Genomic DNA, 18,245 nt, shown 5'->3' with positions numbered 1-18,245 from the left:
CCAATTTAGAAGCTGTGTGAACGGTCACTCAGCATGCAGCACTATTTCCTCAGATGGGGAAAAAAAAATTGATATTCAGTGTAGCTAGGAGTCAATATGTCTGTAATGATTTTAACTTTTTTTTTCTGACCGCTTCCTAATTTGTAGAGCTTTGAATGTTAACATATAGGAAAGTAAGCTTTCTGGTATAGGGGCAGCATATAGAAGGAAAGGCTTTGTTTCTGGAGTGAACAAAACAGTTTTGAAATTTTAGGGGTCGGTATGGTTCCTGGCCAGTTCTATTGCCTGTTCAGGGTTAAGTGCCAATTTTCAGCAGCACTTCACTGGTTACTGCTGGAAATAACTGGTTAGTGCGAAACCAGCATTCTGGGGCAGAGTCGGCATGTGGCTGGTTAAGTGCTGGTATTCAGCATTTAACCGGCCAAGGTAACTGCAAAAATAGAACCACATAAAAGTCAATCCTCTCTTTATGTGGTAACTCATAACTGGTTAAGTGCCACATTTTGCATTTAACTGGCTATGCATTAGCTGGCTCTGGAAAACCAGAAATTCAATGCTGGTGCCCGGATATGGCCTGGCATTGAATTTCTGGGTTTAGCACTGGCAACGGTCAGCAAAATGCTGATAGCCACCGGGGGGCCGGATTCTATAAATGGCGCCTAGAGGCGCCTACATTGTAGGTGCTGCTAGACACGGTTGTCAATCAACTGCTAAGTTGCCGTTTGAAGAATCCTGCCTATCAGTGCCTAGGTATCCTGGAAATAGGCGCTGGCATAATGGTTTTACCGTGCCTAATTTACTGGTGCCTAACTGGGATGCCTAAGTCAACCACGCCTATTCTCTGCCCCCGATCCATGCCTACTTTTCAGGTAGGCGTCGGAGGCATCTCAATTTCGGCATTACTAGGAACCATGCAGAATTCTGTGCCTAACTTTTAATTTTATTTTTTAAATTAATGATTCAATTAATAATAATAATAATAATAACTTTATTTTTGTATACCGCAGTACCAGAATAGTTCAGAGCGGTTTACATGACAAGAGACTGTACATCTACAGCGAAATTTACAAATAAGTCAATCAATCAATATAATCTTAGTAAGTCTGGAGCAGGCCAAGAAGGAGATAGAGAGGTTATAAACAAGTCAATCGGCGAGGCTTAGGAAGTCGGGTGCAGGTAGGGAGAAGGCAGGTAGGTGGGAGGTGCAAGAAGGTGGGAGGTACAAGGCATAGTTAAAAGTAGAGTTACAAGGAGGGCGGGAGTCCAGAGATATTTGTCAAAGAGATAAGTTTTGATTGACCTTCCTGAAAGTTTGGTAGGAGAGAGAATTAGAGATGAGAGTGGATAGACATTTGTTCCATTTGCATGCCTGGAACGCTAGGGATCTGTCGAGGAATCTCTTGTAGATGCAGCACTTTAGGGACAGGAAGGCAAACAAGTGGACGTTACGTGTGCGGGTGGGGGCCCGGACGGACAAAGTGATCTGATAGGTAGATTGGGGACAAGCCTGTTAGGGTTTTTGAAGCAGAGGCAAGCAAATTTGAAGATAATCCTCGCCTCCATAGGCAGCCAGTGCAGTTTTTTTGTAGAAGGGGCTTATATGCGTCAGATTTTTTGAGATTATAGATGAGTCGAACGGCTGCATTCTGAACGAGTCCTTAAGCGTTTGATGGTTTTTTAAAATGAACCTAGGTAGATGATATTTCAGTAGTCTAGGATGCTCAGAATTAGTGATTGGACCAGTAATCGGAAGGAGAAAGAAGTCGAAGTAGTGTTTGATGGTGCGGAGTTTCCAGAGGGTACCAAACACATTTTTTAATCTGAGCATTGGTGTGGGCTTCGAAAGTAAGGCAGTGGTCCAGGATGACTCCAAGGATTTTGATTGTGGGGTTGATTGGGTAGTCTAACCCGTTTAAGTTTCAGGGAGGTGTTTGTTAGCTTGTTGTTGGGACTGGCCAGGAAAATTTTGGTTTTTTCTGGGTTCAGCTTTAATTTGAATTGAATGGCCCATTGTTCTATCTTGGTGAGGATGGATGAGGTGAATTGTTCAATCTCTTGTGAAAGCGAGGTAATGGGAATGATAATAGTGATGTCGTCTGCGTAGATATATGATTTTAGTTTTAGGTTGGATAGCATATGACCTAGTGAAGCCATGTAGATATTGAATAGAGAGGGTGAAAGGGTCAATTACCACACCATTTAAGTTAATTTAAGTAATTTAGGTTAATCGTTGCCAGGCAGCTTTCTTTAAGGTGCATAGCAGTACCTGTCTAGCGCACTGTTATAGAATTTAGCCCTGGTTCTCACCACAGCAAATGTGTTGGATGAATCTGGATGCTCCCCTGTCCTTTGCTGCTTCCTTTCAAGCCTGCCATTTTCCAGCTCACCCCAACAAAAATTAGAAATGGTTTATTAGTATGCTTTTGGATTTTTCTTTAATTCATTGCAGCAAAGCTGAAAGACTTTGATCTTCTAATTTACTTTTATTTGTAAAGCAGGATTTATTTTGCTTTTTAAAAACTTTGCCCCTTGTGTAAGGTCGTGCCGTTGTTATGTATCGTCCTCGTGAACGTGTGGAAATGGAGGTCGACAATCCTTTTTATTAGACTAATTTAATGCATTACTCGTCTGGCTTTTGTGAGTTGCACTCCGTTTTTCAGGGCAGAATGAAATAAGCAGGTCAATTTGCTTTGACCTGATGAAAGGAAGCCAGTCAGTAAATGTATTAGTTAAATAAAACAGTATTGCCTTATGTTTTCTGTGGACCTGCAGTTCCTTGGATCTTAGGTTTGAAGGCGTCTCTTAGAAACAGGGTATGACGGCAGGAAAAGGGCCGTCGGCTCAACAAGTCTGCCCACTCAAAGAACCCTCCCTCTAAAAGAACCCTCCCCCTAAGCATTTCCCTGGAGCGAACCCACATGTTTATCCCATCGTCCCTTAAAGTCAAGCACGTTACTGGCCTCAACTACCTGACGTGGAAGACCATTCCAGCGATCAACCACCCTTTCAGTGAAGACGTATTTCCTGATGTCACCATAAAGTCTCCCACCCTTGAGTTTGAGCGGATGCCCTCTTGTTGCCGTGGGACCCGTAGGGAAAAAGATATCTTCTTCCACCTCAGTACGGCCAGTAAGTTTTCACCATTCAGGGTGTATGTTCTGCAGGGGTTACCGCTACCAAAGTGCATAACCTTACACTTTTTGGCATTAAACTCAGTTGCCAAGTATTAGACCATTGTTCCAGTAAAAGTAGGTCCTGCCTCGTAGTGTTTGGCACAGTTGCGCTGTCCACAATGTTGCATAGCTTAGCGTCATCGGCAAATAATGTAATTTTACCTCGAAGCCCCTGAGGCAGGTCTCGTGCAAAGATATTAAATAGTTTCGGACCCAAGACCAAGCCCTGCGGCACTCCACTGGTCACTTCCGACGTTTCTGAGGGAGTTCCATTTACCACCACCCTCTGAAGTCTACCACTGAGCCAGTCTTTAACCCATGCAGTCAATGTTTCTCCTAGTCCCATCGTAATCATCTTGTTTAATAACATACGGTGTGGGACACTATCAAAAGCCTTACTGAAGTCCAAATACATGATATCGAGGGACTCTCCCCTATCCAGATGTTTCGTTACCCAGTCAAAGAAGCTTATCAGATTGGATTGACAAGACCTTCCCTTCATAATCCATGCTGGTGGGGATCCCATAGTCTCTCGTCATCCAGAATCATAGCCAATCTGTTTTTAATCAACGTTTTCATAAGTTTACACACTATTGATGTGAGACTCACCGGTCTGTAATTTTCAGCCTCTTGACCTGCATCCCTTTTTTGTGGAGCAGAATGACATTAACAGTTTTCCAGTCCAAGGGGACTTTTCTTTCCCTTGTACTCAGAGGGTGGCATGGGGCTGGGTGTGGAACTTCTGACCTGCAGAAGTGTTAGCAATTAGAAATGTGGCAGAATTTAAATGTGACTATGACTAATACATGGGCATGGTGATATGACTGGAGGTAGCCAGAAGTGTCCGGGGTAGGATAAAAAGGGATTCCTGGGTGGGCAAAGTAATCCTCATCTGCTCACAGGTGGATTTGTGTTTCCTGAATAGGTATAAGCTACATTTGCTCTTCTTATGAAGTTGCTTTCCATTGTATACTGGCTTCATGATGGTTTTGTGTGCCCCATTACAAAATGGAATTGAAAAGCCATTACCTTTCCAACTCTGTAGTAGATGTCTTCGGCTGATAGATCAGGGCATAGGGAGTTGGCTAGGAGTGTAATTCAGCTTCTGTGGCAGGTGGTGAGGGCACAAATAGACCAAACTTTGTCCAAAGGAAGAGCCAAGTTCCACAGTTGTGGTGGATTTGTAGTCATTAATTGATTAGCAGGAAGGCGTCTGGCACAAAACTGCAAACCCTCAACTTATCCTTTTGTGCATCTGCTGGATCCACAGTCCGGTGGAGTCCTAACCGCTTGCAACCACAGGGGGTAACTAGCCACCATTAGCACAATTGAGTAGGGAAAGAGAAGCTGGACTCCTCTGTAAAAAGAGATGTGTACTTTTGTAGATATGGTCATGAAGGTGTTGTTTCCCTGCCTTCTAAGGCAGGTAGAGGCTACTGTTTTGGCAGTTCTTACTGACATGTCAGCATCTTGCCATGTATCATTCAGACTACAATTCAAACTCCTCTTACTGACTTACAAATGCACTCACTCAGCTGCCCCTCACTATCTCTCTTCATTTATCTCCCCCTATGATCCCCCCCCCCCGTGAGCTCCGCTCAGCTAATAAGTCCCTCCTATCTTCAACTTCCAATTCCAGACTCTGTCCCTTCTGCCTCGTTGCTCCATATGCTTGGAACAAGCTGCCTGAATCCCTACAGCGGGCTCCGTCTTTGGCAGTGTTCAAGGCCCAGTTCAAAATCCCACCTTTTTGAAAGTGCTTTCTACTTAACCCCTCTCACCTCACCCATCCTCAACCCTTTATGTCACGTCTTGTCTATCTAAGTTAGATTGTAGCTCTTCCGAGCAGGGACTGTCTATAAATGTCAAAATGTACAGCACTCTGCATATGCCTTTCAACGCCATACCAGATAAGTAGTAGTAGTATCATTCTGTTTAACAGATGAACAGAATCCTTTGAAAAGGATTTTTAAAACAAGAAGAGATGTCCACATTGTCCCATGCCTTAAGCTGATCTGTTATTGTGTGAATTCTGCTACTGCAAATGACATCCTGTCCAAGATTATTGGCTTGGTGGGGCAGGGAGGCGGCATCATCAATGACCTTTACTGGAGGCTACTTTTCACTCTTGCTGCCTGACGTCCACCGTAGTCACTGGAGGTAAAGATAGAGTTACCAGATGTCCAGGAAAACCTGGACATGGCCTTTTTTTAGAGGACTGTCTAGGTGCCCGGGGGGATTTCCAAAACACAGCATTTTGTCCGGGTTTAGGAAGGTCCCGAGCTTGGGACTGGCCTCTGTGCATGTGCGGATGTAGCATGATGTCATCACATCGCATCCGTGCATGTTTGGAAGCTCTCCAGATGTGGCCCTGAGCTACTGGACATAAGAACATAAGAATTGCCATTCTGGGACAGACCAAAGGTCCATCAAGCCCAATGTCCTGTTCCCAACAGTGGCCAATTCAGATCCCAAGTACCTAGCTAAATCCCAAGTACTTGTAGTAAAACAGATTTTATGCAGCCTATCCTAAGAATAAGCAGTAGATTTCACCAAGCTAGCTCAATAGTGGCCTATGGACTTCTCTTTTAGGAAATTATCCAAACCTTTTTTAAACCCTGATAAGCTAACTGATTTCACCATATTCTCCGGCAACGAATTCCAGAGTTTTTAATTACATGTTGTGTGAAGAAATATTTTCTCCGGTTTGTTTTAAATCTACTACTTAGTAGCTTCAATGCATGTCCCCTAGTCTATGTTTTATGTTTGTTTTATTAAAACTTGTTATACCACTTGTTCATACGACAGGTCCAAGCGGTTTACAATAACTATAAAATGTAGAAAAGAACTCCAGTTAAAATAGGATAGACCTTAAGACATTTAAATAACAGATAAATTCACACCACATAACTCAAAATAAACTTAAATGTCTTCTAGCCATTAAAATCACAGGATTCACGTTGCAAAGACCCTTTCCCCTAAATATATATGAATTATCTCTGGTAATGAACAATCTTTACCAAGAGCCTCACAAAAATAAAATGTTTTTAGCCTAGCATGTTTACCTCCAACCTCAATTCATGTGGCAAATGATTTCATAATTGAGGACCAATGAAATAAAAAGCCTTATTTCTTGTTGATTCCCATTTTGCCCTATTGGCTGAAGGAAGAACCAGTCTGTTATCGTGGATTGATCTCAGAATTCTAACCAGCATATAAGGAATGTCAGGGTATGTAAATACTCAGGTGGTTGAAAATAAAAGGCTTGATGTACAAGAGTCAAAGTTTTAAATTGTATTCTATAGAAAATAGATAACCAATGAAATTGCAAATACAGTGGGGTGACCCTATCAAATTTCTTTTTGAAACCCAATAATTTGATCGCTGTGTTTTGAATTGTTTGCAATCTTCTAGTATTACTTTTTGTAATACCCATATAAACAATGTTACAATAATCCAATTGAGAAATTGAATAGCGCATGAATAAGAGTATGCAGATTATGCTCTTGAAATAGTCCTCGAACTGCCCATAACATTGTCAGTGTATAAAAACATGAATTTAACTAGTCCCGAAGCTTGCCTTTCAAAACGATGACTCCCAGATATTTAAAGGTCGATACTGATGGAATCTTCTGGCCAAGGATATTTATATTTATCCTTGGCTGAGGAAAATAACCCGTTATCCAGCAAAATGTACACTTCTCAATATTGAGGACTAATTTATGATTGTTAAGCCATTTAGCTATTGTCCTAGTATTTTTGGAAAGAGTAAACAAACGATTCACATCTAATAATAAATAATAATAATAATAACAACTTTATTTTTCTATACCGCCATAGACGACTTCTAGGCGGTTATAGACCTCTATCATATCACCCCTGAGTCGTCTCTTCTCCAAGCTGAAGAGCCCTAGTCGCTTTAGTCTTTCCTCATAGGGAAGTCGTTCCATCCCTTTTATAATTTTTGTCGCCCTTCTCTGTATCTTTTCTTATTCTGAACACTAGAACACAGTATTCGAGGTGCGGCCGTACTCTAGAGCGATACAAGGGCACTATAACATTTTTCATCTTTGCTTTCCATTCCTTTCCTGATAATTCCTAATATTCTGTTTGCTTTCTTAGCAGCTGCCACACATTGAGCTGAGGGTTTCAATGTATCCTCAACAATGACACCTATATCCCTTTCCTGGGCAGTGACTCCTAACAGAGAGCCCAGCATCACATAGCTATAGTTTGGGTTCCTCTTTCCCACATGTATCATTTTACACTTGCTCACATTAAACATCATCTGCCATTTTGAAGCAGAGACAAAAGTTTGTGTGGGGGCGTGGCTGGGGCGGAGCCTGTGTTCTTCTCTTTTTACAGATGAAATCTGGTAACCCTAGGTAAAAAGATACAGTTTGCAAAGTCATGTTGGATAACAGCAGTGCTAACTGCACCCCTGTCACATGACTTTCTGGCTCCTGATATGCTGAGACCAGTGAGTAACTTGTATGCTACACAGAAGAGGTTTGCACTGTTTTTAAAATATTTTATAAGAGTACAGTTTGGTGGTTTGAACAGCAGACTGAGAACCAGGGAAGCCAGGCTTCAAATCCTACTTACTACAGACGCACACTGCACTGAACATATGCACATAAGAGTCTGTTCTTACTCTATGGAGATTTCAATCAAGACAGACAAACGGAACAAATAAGAGAATTGGCAACTTCCATTTAGTATGGGAAATTGTTGGGTTTTTTTTAAAAACCCACATGGGTATGAACAGGAGAATAAGGGTTAAGATTTAAAAGCAGCCTCCTAAAGAATTTAAACAAGGCCAAAGAGGAATTTAGGGAGTTTATTTGAGGTATATAGCGCAGCAGGGCAGAGAGAAAGGAGTCTGGAGTTGGTACTAGATAAGATGGGCACAGATAATGTAATGCACCTTGATCTACTAATGAAAAGGCATGAGCTGAATCCAAATGAATAAATGAAACCTTCCAGGTGTTTCTTAACATATTTCCTTGAAAGATCACCCTTACGTCTGTCTTCTGGCCTTCCACTCACAGTGAGAGTGATGGTGGAAGTGTTTATGTTTAGTAAAGGGGTTGGTGATGACTTGATATATCATTTTTTCTGTGTGGTTACAGTCAAAGTGGTTTACATATTTTAGTTAGGTACTTATTTTGTACTTGGGGCAATTAAGTTTTAAGTGATGATAGGGCCCAGGGCAGATGCTAGGGAGGGGGCCATCAAAGCTTGCTTGCAGGCTGTCCCTCTTTCAATTTTAAGCAGGTAATGGGGGGCCCAGGGCAACTTATCTGTTTGCCCACCCTTAACATCCGGACCTTGCTGCAGTGGGAATCAAACTCACAACCTCAGGGTGCTGAGGCAGCAGCTCTAACCACTAGGCCACGTCTCCACTTAGTACCGTAGTAAAGCTGATAAAAATTTGGGGTTGTGTTCTGTAGTAGAGAATGACACAGGGACAAATTTTTCTCCGTCCCCGCGGGAACTCATTTTTCCCTTCCCATCCCAGTGGGTTCTTTTCCTATCCCTGCCACATTCCTGCAAGCTCTGTCCTCATTTGCACAAGCCTCAAACACTTTAAAATCATAAGCGATCGAGGCTTGTGTGGTTAAGGCAGAGCTTACAGGAATGGGACAGCGACGAAACTTGCGAGAACGGGACAATGAAACTGAGTTCCTTCGGGGACAGGGAAAATTTGTCCCCGTGTCATTCTCTATTCTGTAGCCTCCATGAAAGTTAATCTTGCCACTGAATACTTCCCATCTGTTCTGCGGTTTAGGGCACATGCCAGGAGGTCAGGGTGATTTTGAATTCTAGCACTCCTGTCTGTCCCTTCTCCCCTACTAAGTTTCTCTATAAAATTGATGATATTTTTCAGAAGCCTATCTGAGACTTCTGGCTTTTATCTGTTCAGTTGATGAATTACAATGACCTCATTTAGAGGCTGCCATGATAGGAACAAAATGTGTAGGTTTGTAGCCAGTGCCAGTCGCCAATAAAAGACATTTTATGCAGTTACATGTAAAGCCCAGGACATGCACAACAAACTGAAGTCATCGGAGTCTTGATAACAGAGGTGAATGGAACACCCCCCTCCCCCCCCCCCCCCCCATTTCTGGGTGTTTCTGGCTTGTGCAGGGGGTTGGAGCAGTCAATTGGGAGCATGGCTGAGGGTGGGAAGGAGAAAATTCCAGGTTCCCCACCACCTCTCCCAGGTTTCTTTCAGCTGGTCCTCCCTCCTGGTAAGGATATTCCATTTCCCTCTGTCAGCCATGTCTGCCTGTCTTCTCTTTTAGGTGTTGCAAGTGAGTGGCATGTTTGTCACATAGGTGGGTGGATGTGATGCAGCTAGTGCAGTAGGGTATGTGAACCCCCAATTGTTATGGTCTACAGTGGTTGAGTGCGTTTACATTTTGGTTTAGGAGGTCCTGTGGCTTTCCAGAGCTACCAGTGGGGAATTGAATGGGCCCTCTATTCATTTTTGGCTAGCACAGTATCATCTACCTGGGTGATAAAGGTATATTTGAGGCAGAAAATTGGTCATTTAACTGTCTGAAGTAGCTTAATTCTAATATGCTTCAATAGGCTGGAAAAGGGACAAAAAATAGTTTCAAATGTACAGTATTTATTTTTGAATTTAACCAATGGAATTATTGACTTATAAGACCGTGGCCCTGTTCTTGCCACAAGCTCTGGATCTGTTATTTTAAAAGGGACAGGGGGGTGACTGTATTCCCATATTATGGGTCAAGGCTAGAAGTCAGGTTTAGGGTGCTGTGTATGAAGGGAAGCGGCCAGTCCTGGATGAGTTTCAAAGTGCATATTTGCTGTTTCAGCTGCAGAAGAACTTGCCCTGGCATGGAATATTGCTATTCCTTGGGTTTTGGCCAGGTACTAGGGACCTGGATTGGCCACTGTGAGAACGGGATACTGGGCTTGTTGGACCATTGGTCTGACCCAGTAAAGCTATTCTATGTTCTTATGTGCATAGTAGCTGAGTATGAAAAAAAATAACACCAAGCTTTTCTTTTATCCCCCCCCCCCCCACAACCACCTTAGTTAATGAGTTTAGCAATTATGAGCTGAAAGTCACAGAACACATACTCACAATCTTTGATGTTTTGGAGGATCCAATAACCAGAGTAGCACACTTTTCAAAATCTGGCACTCCCTAACCTCCAAAAAAGACTCCACCTCTTTCCCCTCCTCTCCCTCAGCCGATGTTCTAGCTAATTTCTTCAATGACCCTACGCAGCTCCTTCCCACCTGCAGTCTCCTACAACTCCCTGGTGCTCACTGACCCCAACCCTACTCTATCGGCCTCCAGCGCTATCCCAGCCGACAGACTCTGGGCTGCCTTCGACCAAGTATCCGATTCCACCACCCTCAAACTCTGTCTCAAAATGAAATCCTGCAACTGTTCTTTAGACCCTTTCCCCTCCTACCTCTACGAGGAAATACCCACTCAAGCCATCTCTTCCATTACCAAACTCCTAAACTCCGCTCTACAGTCGGGCCTTTTCTCCCCAGAAATGGGCCATATTGCCTTAACCCCTCTATTGAAAAAACCCGACCTCGACCTTTCCACTCCATCCAGCTATCGCCCAATAGCAAATATCCCTCTCCTAACCAAGATGCTCGAGTCCATCATATCGACTCAACTCTCATCCTACCTAGAGAAATTCTCCATCCTCTTACCCTACCAATACGGCTTTCGTCCTAATTTCAGCACCGAATCCCTACTAACCTCCCTAATCTCTAAGGTCCAGCAACTTCACTCCCGCAACAAGTTCGCTGTCCTCTTGCAATTTGACCTCTCTGCCGCTTTCGACGTTGTCCTTCACGACATTCTACTCTACCAACTTTCCGAGATTGGCATCACCTCCACCGTCCTTGAATGGTTCTCAAAATTCCTTCGCTCCCGCTCCTACATTGTCAACATGAATGGTACCTCTTCCTCCCCCTGGACACCAATCTGTGGAGTCCCGCAAGGTTCACCTCTTTCTCCCATCCTCTTCAACATTTATATGTCCTCCCTAAAACTCCTCCATCTATCCCCCTTTGAAACAATTTACACCTATGCTGATGACATCCTTGTCCTTCTCGAGACTGACTCGAACCTCACCGATCTCCCATTGAACATATCCTCCTGTATCTCAAACCTCCAATCTTGGGCCCACTCCGTCCAAATGAAATTGAACGAATCCAAGACAAAACTACTTTGGCTTGGCCCAAAATTAGCTCAGCTACCCCCCTCAATCCCACTGCCTTCCGGCTCCTCTCTGTAGCTCGAATTCTCCAATAAGGTCCTGGGCGTCATCATTGACTCTACACTGTCCTTCAACGACCACCTCAAGTCCCTGGTAAAAAAATGCTATTTCAGCCTTCACATGCTGAGATCAGTAAGATCCTGTTTCCATCAAAATCATTTTGCCGTTCTCGTCCAATCCATCATCCTCTCCAGACTGGACTATTGCAATTCCATCTTCATATGCCTAACGAAGAAAAACCTCCACAGACTCCAGCGGATCCAAAACGCCGCGGCCAAACTTATCTTTTCTAAAAGTAAATTCGATCACGTCTCACCACTCCTTTCCAAGCTCCACTGCCTTCCAATATCTTCCAGAGTCCACTTCAAATGCATCAGCCTAACCTTCAAGATCCTCCACGGCATCCTTCCTCCATTAATTCCTCTATCCTGGAATTCCTCGAATCTTAGTACCTCCAGACCTACCCAAAAATCGAAACTATCCTTCCCCTCATTAAAAGGCATCTCCCACCCAGGAAAACTGGGGACTTCCCTCCTCTTCAGATTCACCGAGCTCTGGAATAACCTCACATTCCCCCTTCGGAACCTGAGTGCTCTCCAACCCTTCCGCAAACATCTGCAAACCTGGCTTTTCTCTAAAATCTAACCTCTCCCCTCTCTCACATCCTAACTCTCTAACATTCTCCTCCCCTCCGATCTTCATCTAACCCTCTCACTGGAGTTCCTTTCTTATTACAATCCCTGTAAACCGTGCCGAGCTCCACGACCATGGAGATGGCGCGGTATAAAAACCTAAGGTTTAGTTTAGTTTAGTTTAGGATATCCTTCAAAACTGCATGAGTCATTCTCAAATGCTGCTTAGTATTTCCGCTGAGCTTCCTCAAGTTTTGACGTCAGGATTGTGGTTGGAGAACATCCTGGGCTCCAGCAGCACCGACACTGTCGCTGGCAAGACCTGTGTGTGATTCCTGAGCTCAGCTTCTGCTCTCTGTGCCGGCTGGGTCTGAGGCCGCTCCAGAAGTAGCGTCCACAGCCCCTTGCACGGGGACTGGAGGGAGTCTCAGACACCACGCAAAAGCCAAACTGCGAGAGCACAGCATTTACTGTACTCCAGAACAAAACAGGCGCTGAGGCAGGAGATGGAAGGGAAGGAAAACTGAAGAAGCCTGGGGTGGGTGGCATAGGAGCCAACTTTTTAAAAACAGTGTGCTAAAGGCAACATAGGGCTCCTTTTACTAAGCCGCGTTAGCGTTTTTAGCGCACGCTAAACCCACGCTACATGGCTAAAACAAACGCCAGCTCAATGCGGGCGTTGGCATCCAGCGTGCGCGGCAATTTAGTGCGCCCTAATCCACGCGTTAATGCCCTAATGCGGCTTAGCAAAGAGCCCATAGAGTGTTCTTTCCTACACACGGTGAAGGAGTTTGCTCGCTATTGGGTATGCTCAACTGCACCCATAGAGCCGGCTCCTATGGTAGGTAATAGTGAAGATTTTGGCCGTCTTAGCTGGTCAGGGCCGGTTCCAACTGAGGCGGGAGTCCAAAAGAGCAGCAGGAAACTGCCACAAAATTAACAAAATATGTTGGTTTTTTTCCTTGACCACTTCTAAATTTCCTAGGCATCAATAGGGTGTGCTTAGGAAGGTTTTCAGATTTTGATCTCTTAATATAATCTAGGTGGCTGTTTCTTATAAGTTTCTTTAGGTTCATTTTAGTGACCAGGATTTTATCCAGCTGTGTCTAAGTTACATCAATGACTAATCTTATTGAAAACCCTGGCCTAATGCAGTTAGCTTTGGTATCTGTTCTCTGGGCTTGGACAATTCTGTATAAAATTACAAACTAGGTTTTGGGTTTTTTAAAATCTTTGTGCTGTTCATTAGCCCCACCCCTGATATTTCATTTCATTTTTAGTTTCCATTTATGAATTTCTTGGACTTATTTTTTCTTTCAGTTTAATCTATTAATTTAATTTATTTTCTTATTTCACTTTGCAGAATATTTGCCGATTTCACAAGACATTATTTTTATCAACTAGCTCTTAATGGTCCCGTAACAAATTAACCAGGGGTTTCGGCAGTGGTAATAAGACAGATCGAAAGAGGGGGACAGAAAGAGAGAGAGAAAGAGAGAGAGAAAGAGACAAAACCTGGGTGCTGGTGCCTAATTTCACTGTCCACTGTAACTCTCTCCCTTCATCTTGGCTGACTTACGATGGAGCTCTCTCTTCTTGGTGTATATTATCCCGTGGGGGGAAAGGCATGCCCAGCTGCTGAGGCTGATGGAAATCTGTCTGTAGCGATTCCCTGCTGATCTCATTAGGGTCATATTAATGCTTCCTTTTTCAAGGAAGTAAACCGGAGGTTGGGATGGAACGGTGGGATGGAACGGGAGGTTAAAATGAACAAGTGATGATGATTTGGACTTATCTGGTGCCTCTCTGTGCTTTACAGATGACCGCAGGTCTGCAGGAGAGTGCATGCAGCCATCTCTAGGGTAAATAGCCTGCCAGCACCTTTTTGACATCTGACTGGTGTGACAACTTCTAGGAGAGAGGGCGGGAGGGAGGAAGGGAAAGGTGGTGTCCTTACATTTTCCCGAGTACATATTGGTGATATAAAGCACGGGATGTTCCAATAAGATGATTGGCCAGGGGGGGTTCAGGAATCCAGTCTTGTCCTTCTGGACCCCCTCTTACTCTCTGGACAATTAGTCCCAGTATAGTAAGTGCTAGGTCACGCCTTCCTGCCTTCCTTAAGCTCAGTTGCACAGGAGGATTAGGCCTGGAAGGGGCAGCAGGCTGTAGGATGAGGAATGCAATGCAGTTCATACTGTGATATCCTCTTAGCCCTGCTGTCACCTGGTTTCAGGAGACATACCTGTTTTTTTTGTTGGGTTTTTTGTGTTTGGTTTTTTTTTTGGGGGGGGGGTTGTTTGTTTTCTTGTGACTTCCCTAGAGCTCTTGGCAGCAGTCCAAAATAGCCTACAGGGTCAGCTTTTGTGTGACCTTTTTTTTTTTTTGAATTTTCTATTTTGTTATGGACCTCACTGCTGGGCAGAATATTGATGACCACTGTGTGATGCGTGACAGCAGAATTCCTTAAGCTCCTTTTCCAGCTGCCGTTCATGTTTTCACCAGTAATGAAACTTGGGCAGGGCTGGAAATTCTTCTCTAAATACAACTTTTGCCCCCTTCCTTCCCTCCTGTGGCAGCATATACATTTTACAAAACCTTTTTATTCGGTAGCTCTCAAATTCTTTCCCCAAGCCATGCTTTTTTCATCTCATTCACTGCTAAGACCTGTGGTTTTTAACAACCAGCTCATGGTTTCAACAGTGGGGTTCCCGGTTCCGTAGTGTCCAGTAAACATTTTCTTCATCTGCACATTGTGTAAATGTCATGTAAATCGGCAGCTTTTCGACTTTCAGCACAGATTTTCATTGGCCTGCCTCATTGCCTCTGTTTTGCATATGTGCTGCTCTGTTTTAAATGAGTAATTCTATTTTGTTTTCCATTTGCCTGTTTTAAAAGCACATGCAGCCTGTAACCTTGCAAGGGGCAGGGGAAATTAAACATCTTAATATTAAAAAAAAAAAAAAAAATTTGAAGCAGAAAGCTTCTCACAAACTTTCTATTATTCATCAGAATTTTATTTTAAACGTGTTACGATTGGGCTTAGGGTTTATATATATATATATATATATATATATATATGTTTATACTGTGTATATGTATATATATATATATATATATATATAAATTTCAATTGAGAAAAAGGGTAAAATTAAGAATCAGCAGACAGATTCTGACCAGCTCAGTACCTCAGTGCTGTTTTCTTCACTGACCAAATGAAGACTGGATAGTACTTAGTCCAACCAAATAGTATCGCCTCCTGCCACAATACTTTCCACAAGATAACAGAGACCTTTTTTATTTAGCTGACCGGGGCTGAACACGGGTTCTTGAAATACACCACCCCTCTTCCTTATAAATTAATGGGAAAGCCGCATTGTCTGATTTTCTTACCAGTCTTTTGAGTGGATGTCTCGGGTGACTGAATCTGTAAAATGAATCCATTCCTTCAGAGGATGCAGTGTTTTAATGCAGCCATTGGGGGTGGGGGTGGGGAACGTTTGGGCCTTATGTCCAGCATCCATGGTTAGTCACCTCTGTTCTACAGAACTGCTGGCTGTATCTCCTGCAGGGTGTCGGGCGCTGTATTGTTTTAAAGAATGTTTAAAGAAAAGAAAGTTTTAACAGCAATATTTAATTAATAAAAAGTGACTAATATTCCTTCATGTGAATTTTCTTGAGATAATACAGTTGATAGCAAAGGGCTGGTCTGAGGGCTCAGTGGTAGCACTGAGTGGAAGACCTGGGTTATATTCTCAAGTGCAACATCTGTTCGCAGGAGCTGGCAAGAAGGGAGTTTAGGCCGTCACAGAAGAGCGCCAGCAGGCAGTTTTAGAGGGAAGCCTGAACTAGATGGGAAAAGTCTTAAGAAAATTAGAAAAAGGAAGGGGTGAGAATGGGCATTAAGCGCTGCTTTGAAGGTCTGATTCACCAAAGGCTTTGTAGAAGGTTCCACATAAAGCAGAATCCCAAAAGAGCAGGTGTCAATCAGCAAATCAAATAAAAATAAGGAAAAAGATTTACCATCTGCATCCAGTCTGGGCAATCAGTATCCACCATCTTAGTCAAGCAGCCCAGTGGCATTTTAAACTCAGCTCTGAAATTCAAACTGGGTGAAATCAGGCAATGCCTATGGAACTTTTTTTTCATTAGAACTCTCCCCTCTCTAATTGTCTAAGTTTGTGAGAAGTGTCCTGCCTTGCTCGCAGTGAATCTGTAATGCACTGACTGTTTTCCCTGTTCATCCACATGTATCTCTGCTTGCATCCAGCGCTCAGCCGCTCATTCCATGACAGTTGCTTTGATGTAATTATCAGTCTTCCCAAAATGTCTCTTGTAGGAAGAGCTTTTTAACCTGTATTTTTTTGTCTATGAATTGCATTGCTTTTGTGAATTTGTCCCTAGCACGCATGATTATGATAAAAAAAGAATTAGCCATTGTGAATTAAGTCTCTTATTTTGTATATAGTTTATATGCTGATTTTTTTCAATGCCTTCTTTTTCTGTAAGTAACTGAAGCAGAAAAATAAACGGTTTACAATAGACAAGCTGTGTGCTACTGATTTGGCTTGTCGTTTCTTTATTTCCCTCTCAACACCGAATCCCACGTTCATTTGGAGATTTTTTTATGCTAAAGAATCTGTTCCACTAACTCTTTCATTACACAGAAACTTTATTGGTGCTTTCCAGATCTGCTTTTCTGACCCTGCAGCATTTCGAGTTTTCAGGCTATCTCTCCATGAATGTGCAGGATTTGAAAATATTGGGTCTTTGGTGTATGTAAAGCTAGCTTATTTATGTTTGTAATGGATAGCCTGAAATAAAAACCCAACCAGCTCTAGGATTCAAAGACAAGTTTGGGAGCTGACAGTCTAAAGCAGGGGTGTCAAAGTCGGTCCTTGAGAGCCGCAATCCAGTCGGGTGTTCAGGATTTTCCCAGTGAATATGCATGAGATCTATTGCGTGCACTGCTTTCATTGTATGCTAATAGATCTCATGCATATTGATTGGGGAAATCCTGAAAACCCGACTGGATTGCGGTCCTCGAGGACCGACTTTGCCACCTGTGGTTTAAAGACTCAGTCTGATGTGCTGTCCACATGGACTCACCACCTAGTTCCATGTCCATTGGGAATAAGCGGGGCCATTTCTGATTTTACTCATATTCTATATGAGGGGGCTGCTGAAAAATTCTCAGCCCAATTAACAAAGCTGGGGCAGTCTCCATCGAGGGTTATACACTTAATGCAGTGATTTTCCATTTCTTTCATTCCATCAGAGAAATATGGAATGATAAAAGTGGGAAATCACTCGATGGAGACTGCCCCAACTTTGTTGGTTGGGCTGAGAACTTTTCAGCGGCCCCTCGTATAGGCATCTAATTCCCTAAAGAAAATGGACTGTGGGGGCAATTCTATAATCAGGCACTGCAGTTAGGTGTCTAGGTGCTGTTTAATGCTATAATGCTAAGGCGAAACATGTCGGGCCCAGCTGTAGGAAACGCTTAAGCCAGGGGTGTCCAATGTCGGTCCTCGAGGGCCGCAATCCAGTCGGGTTTTCAGGATTTCCCCAATGAATATGCATGAGATCTATTAGCATACAATGAAAGCAGTGCATGCAAATAGACCTCATGTATATTCATTGGGGAAATCCTGAAAATCCGACTGGACTGCGGCCCTCGAGGACCGACATTGGACACCCCTGGCTTAAGCCTTAAATATTTACAATCTGCAACCATTCAGATAAGTTGATATTAAAAAGTAAAAATCAACAAACTAAAAAAATAATCAAAATGTTTCAATGCTCAAACCTATGAGGAATTTACACCAGAGACTCCCCGCTGAAAGAAACATTAGTTGGGCGGTGGAGAGGTGTATCTGAGGTTTCAGAAGCATGACACATGAGACTAAATTGGGAATAAAGTTATCGCATGAGAAATAAGAAAGGAAAAAGTGATAGGGTTGAATACCATAAACAGTTTATTGATTGCCCTAAGAATAATAAATGTTTATACCATTGGTGGAATTAACTATAATTTAATGCTGTAAGGCATTATAGAATACTAACATAAGTCAGCATCAAGGTACCAAGATTTAGGTGCATCCAATTATCCCTAAAGATGGTACTTTAATGAATAACTGTTGGTCTCGCACAAGTTC

The 18,245-nt window shown here is 43.0% G+C and overlaps 1 protein-coding gene across 6 annotated transcripts in view; it reads left to right on the top strand.

Moving 5' to 3' along the window:
• The window catches only part of MSI2 (musashi RNA binding protein 2), a 756,883-nt gene that overhangs the window by 579,475 nt on the left and 159,163 nt on the right, over positions 1 to 18,245 (top strand). Inside the window, exon 12 of one of the 6 annotated variants that reach the window (XM_033922620.1) lies at positions 13,451 to 16,627. The exons of the other annotated variants lie outside the window; for them this stretch is intronic. Coding sequence (XP_033778511.1) covers positions 13,451 to 13,491 — 41 coding nt within the window. The 3' untranslated portion in view covers positions 13,492 to 16,627. Of the gene's footprint in view, positions 1 to 13,450; positions 16,628 to 18,245 lie in introns of those variants that run through there. 6 annotated transcript variants of the gene reach the window in all.

Source organism: Geotrypetes seraphini, chromosome 15, assembly GCF_902459505.1.
Source record: "Geotrypetes seraphini chromosome 15, aGeoSer1.1, whole genome shotgun sequence".
Taxonomy (NCBI): domain Eukaryota; kingdom Metazoa; phylum Chordata; class Amphibia; order Gymnophiona; family Dermophiidae; genus Geotrypetes; species Geotrypetes seraphini.
This window is presented reverse-complemented; position numbering and strand designations above follow the sequence as displayed.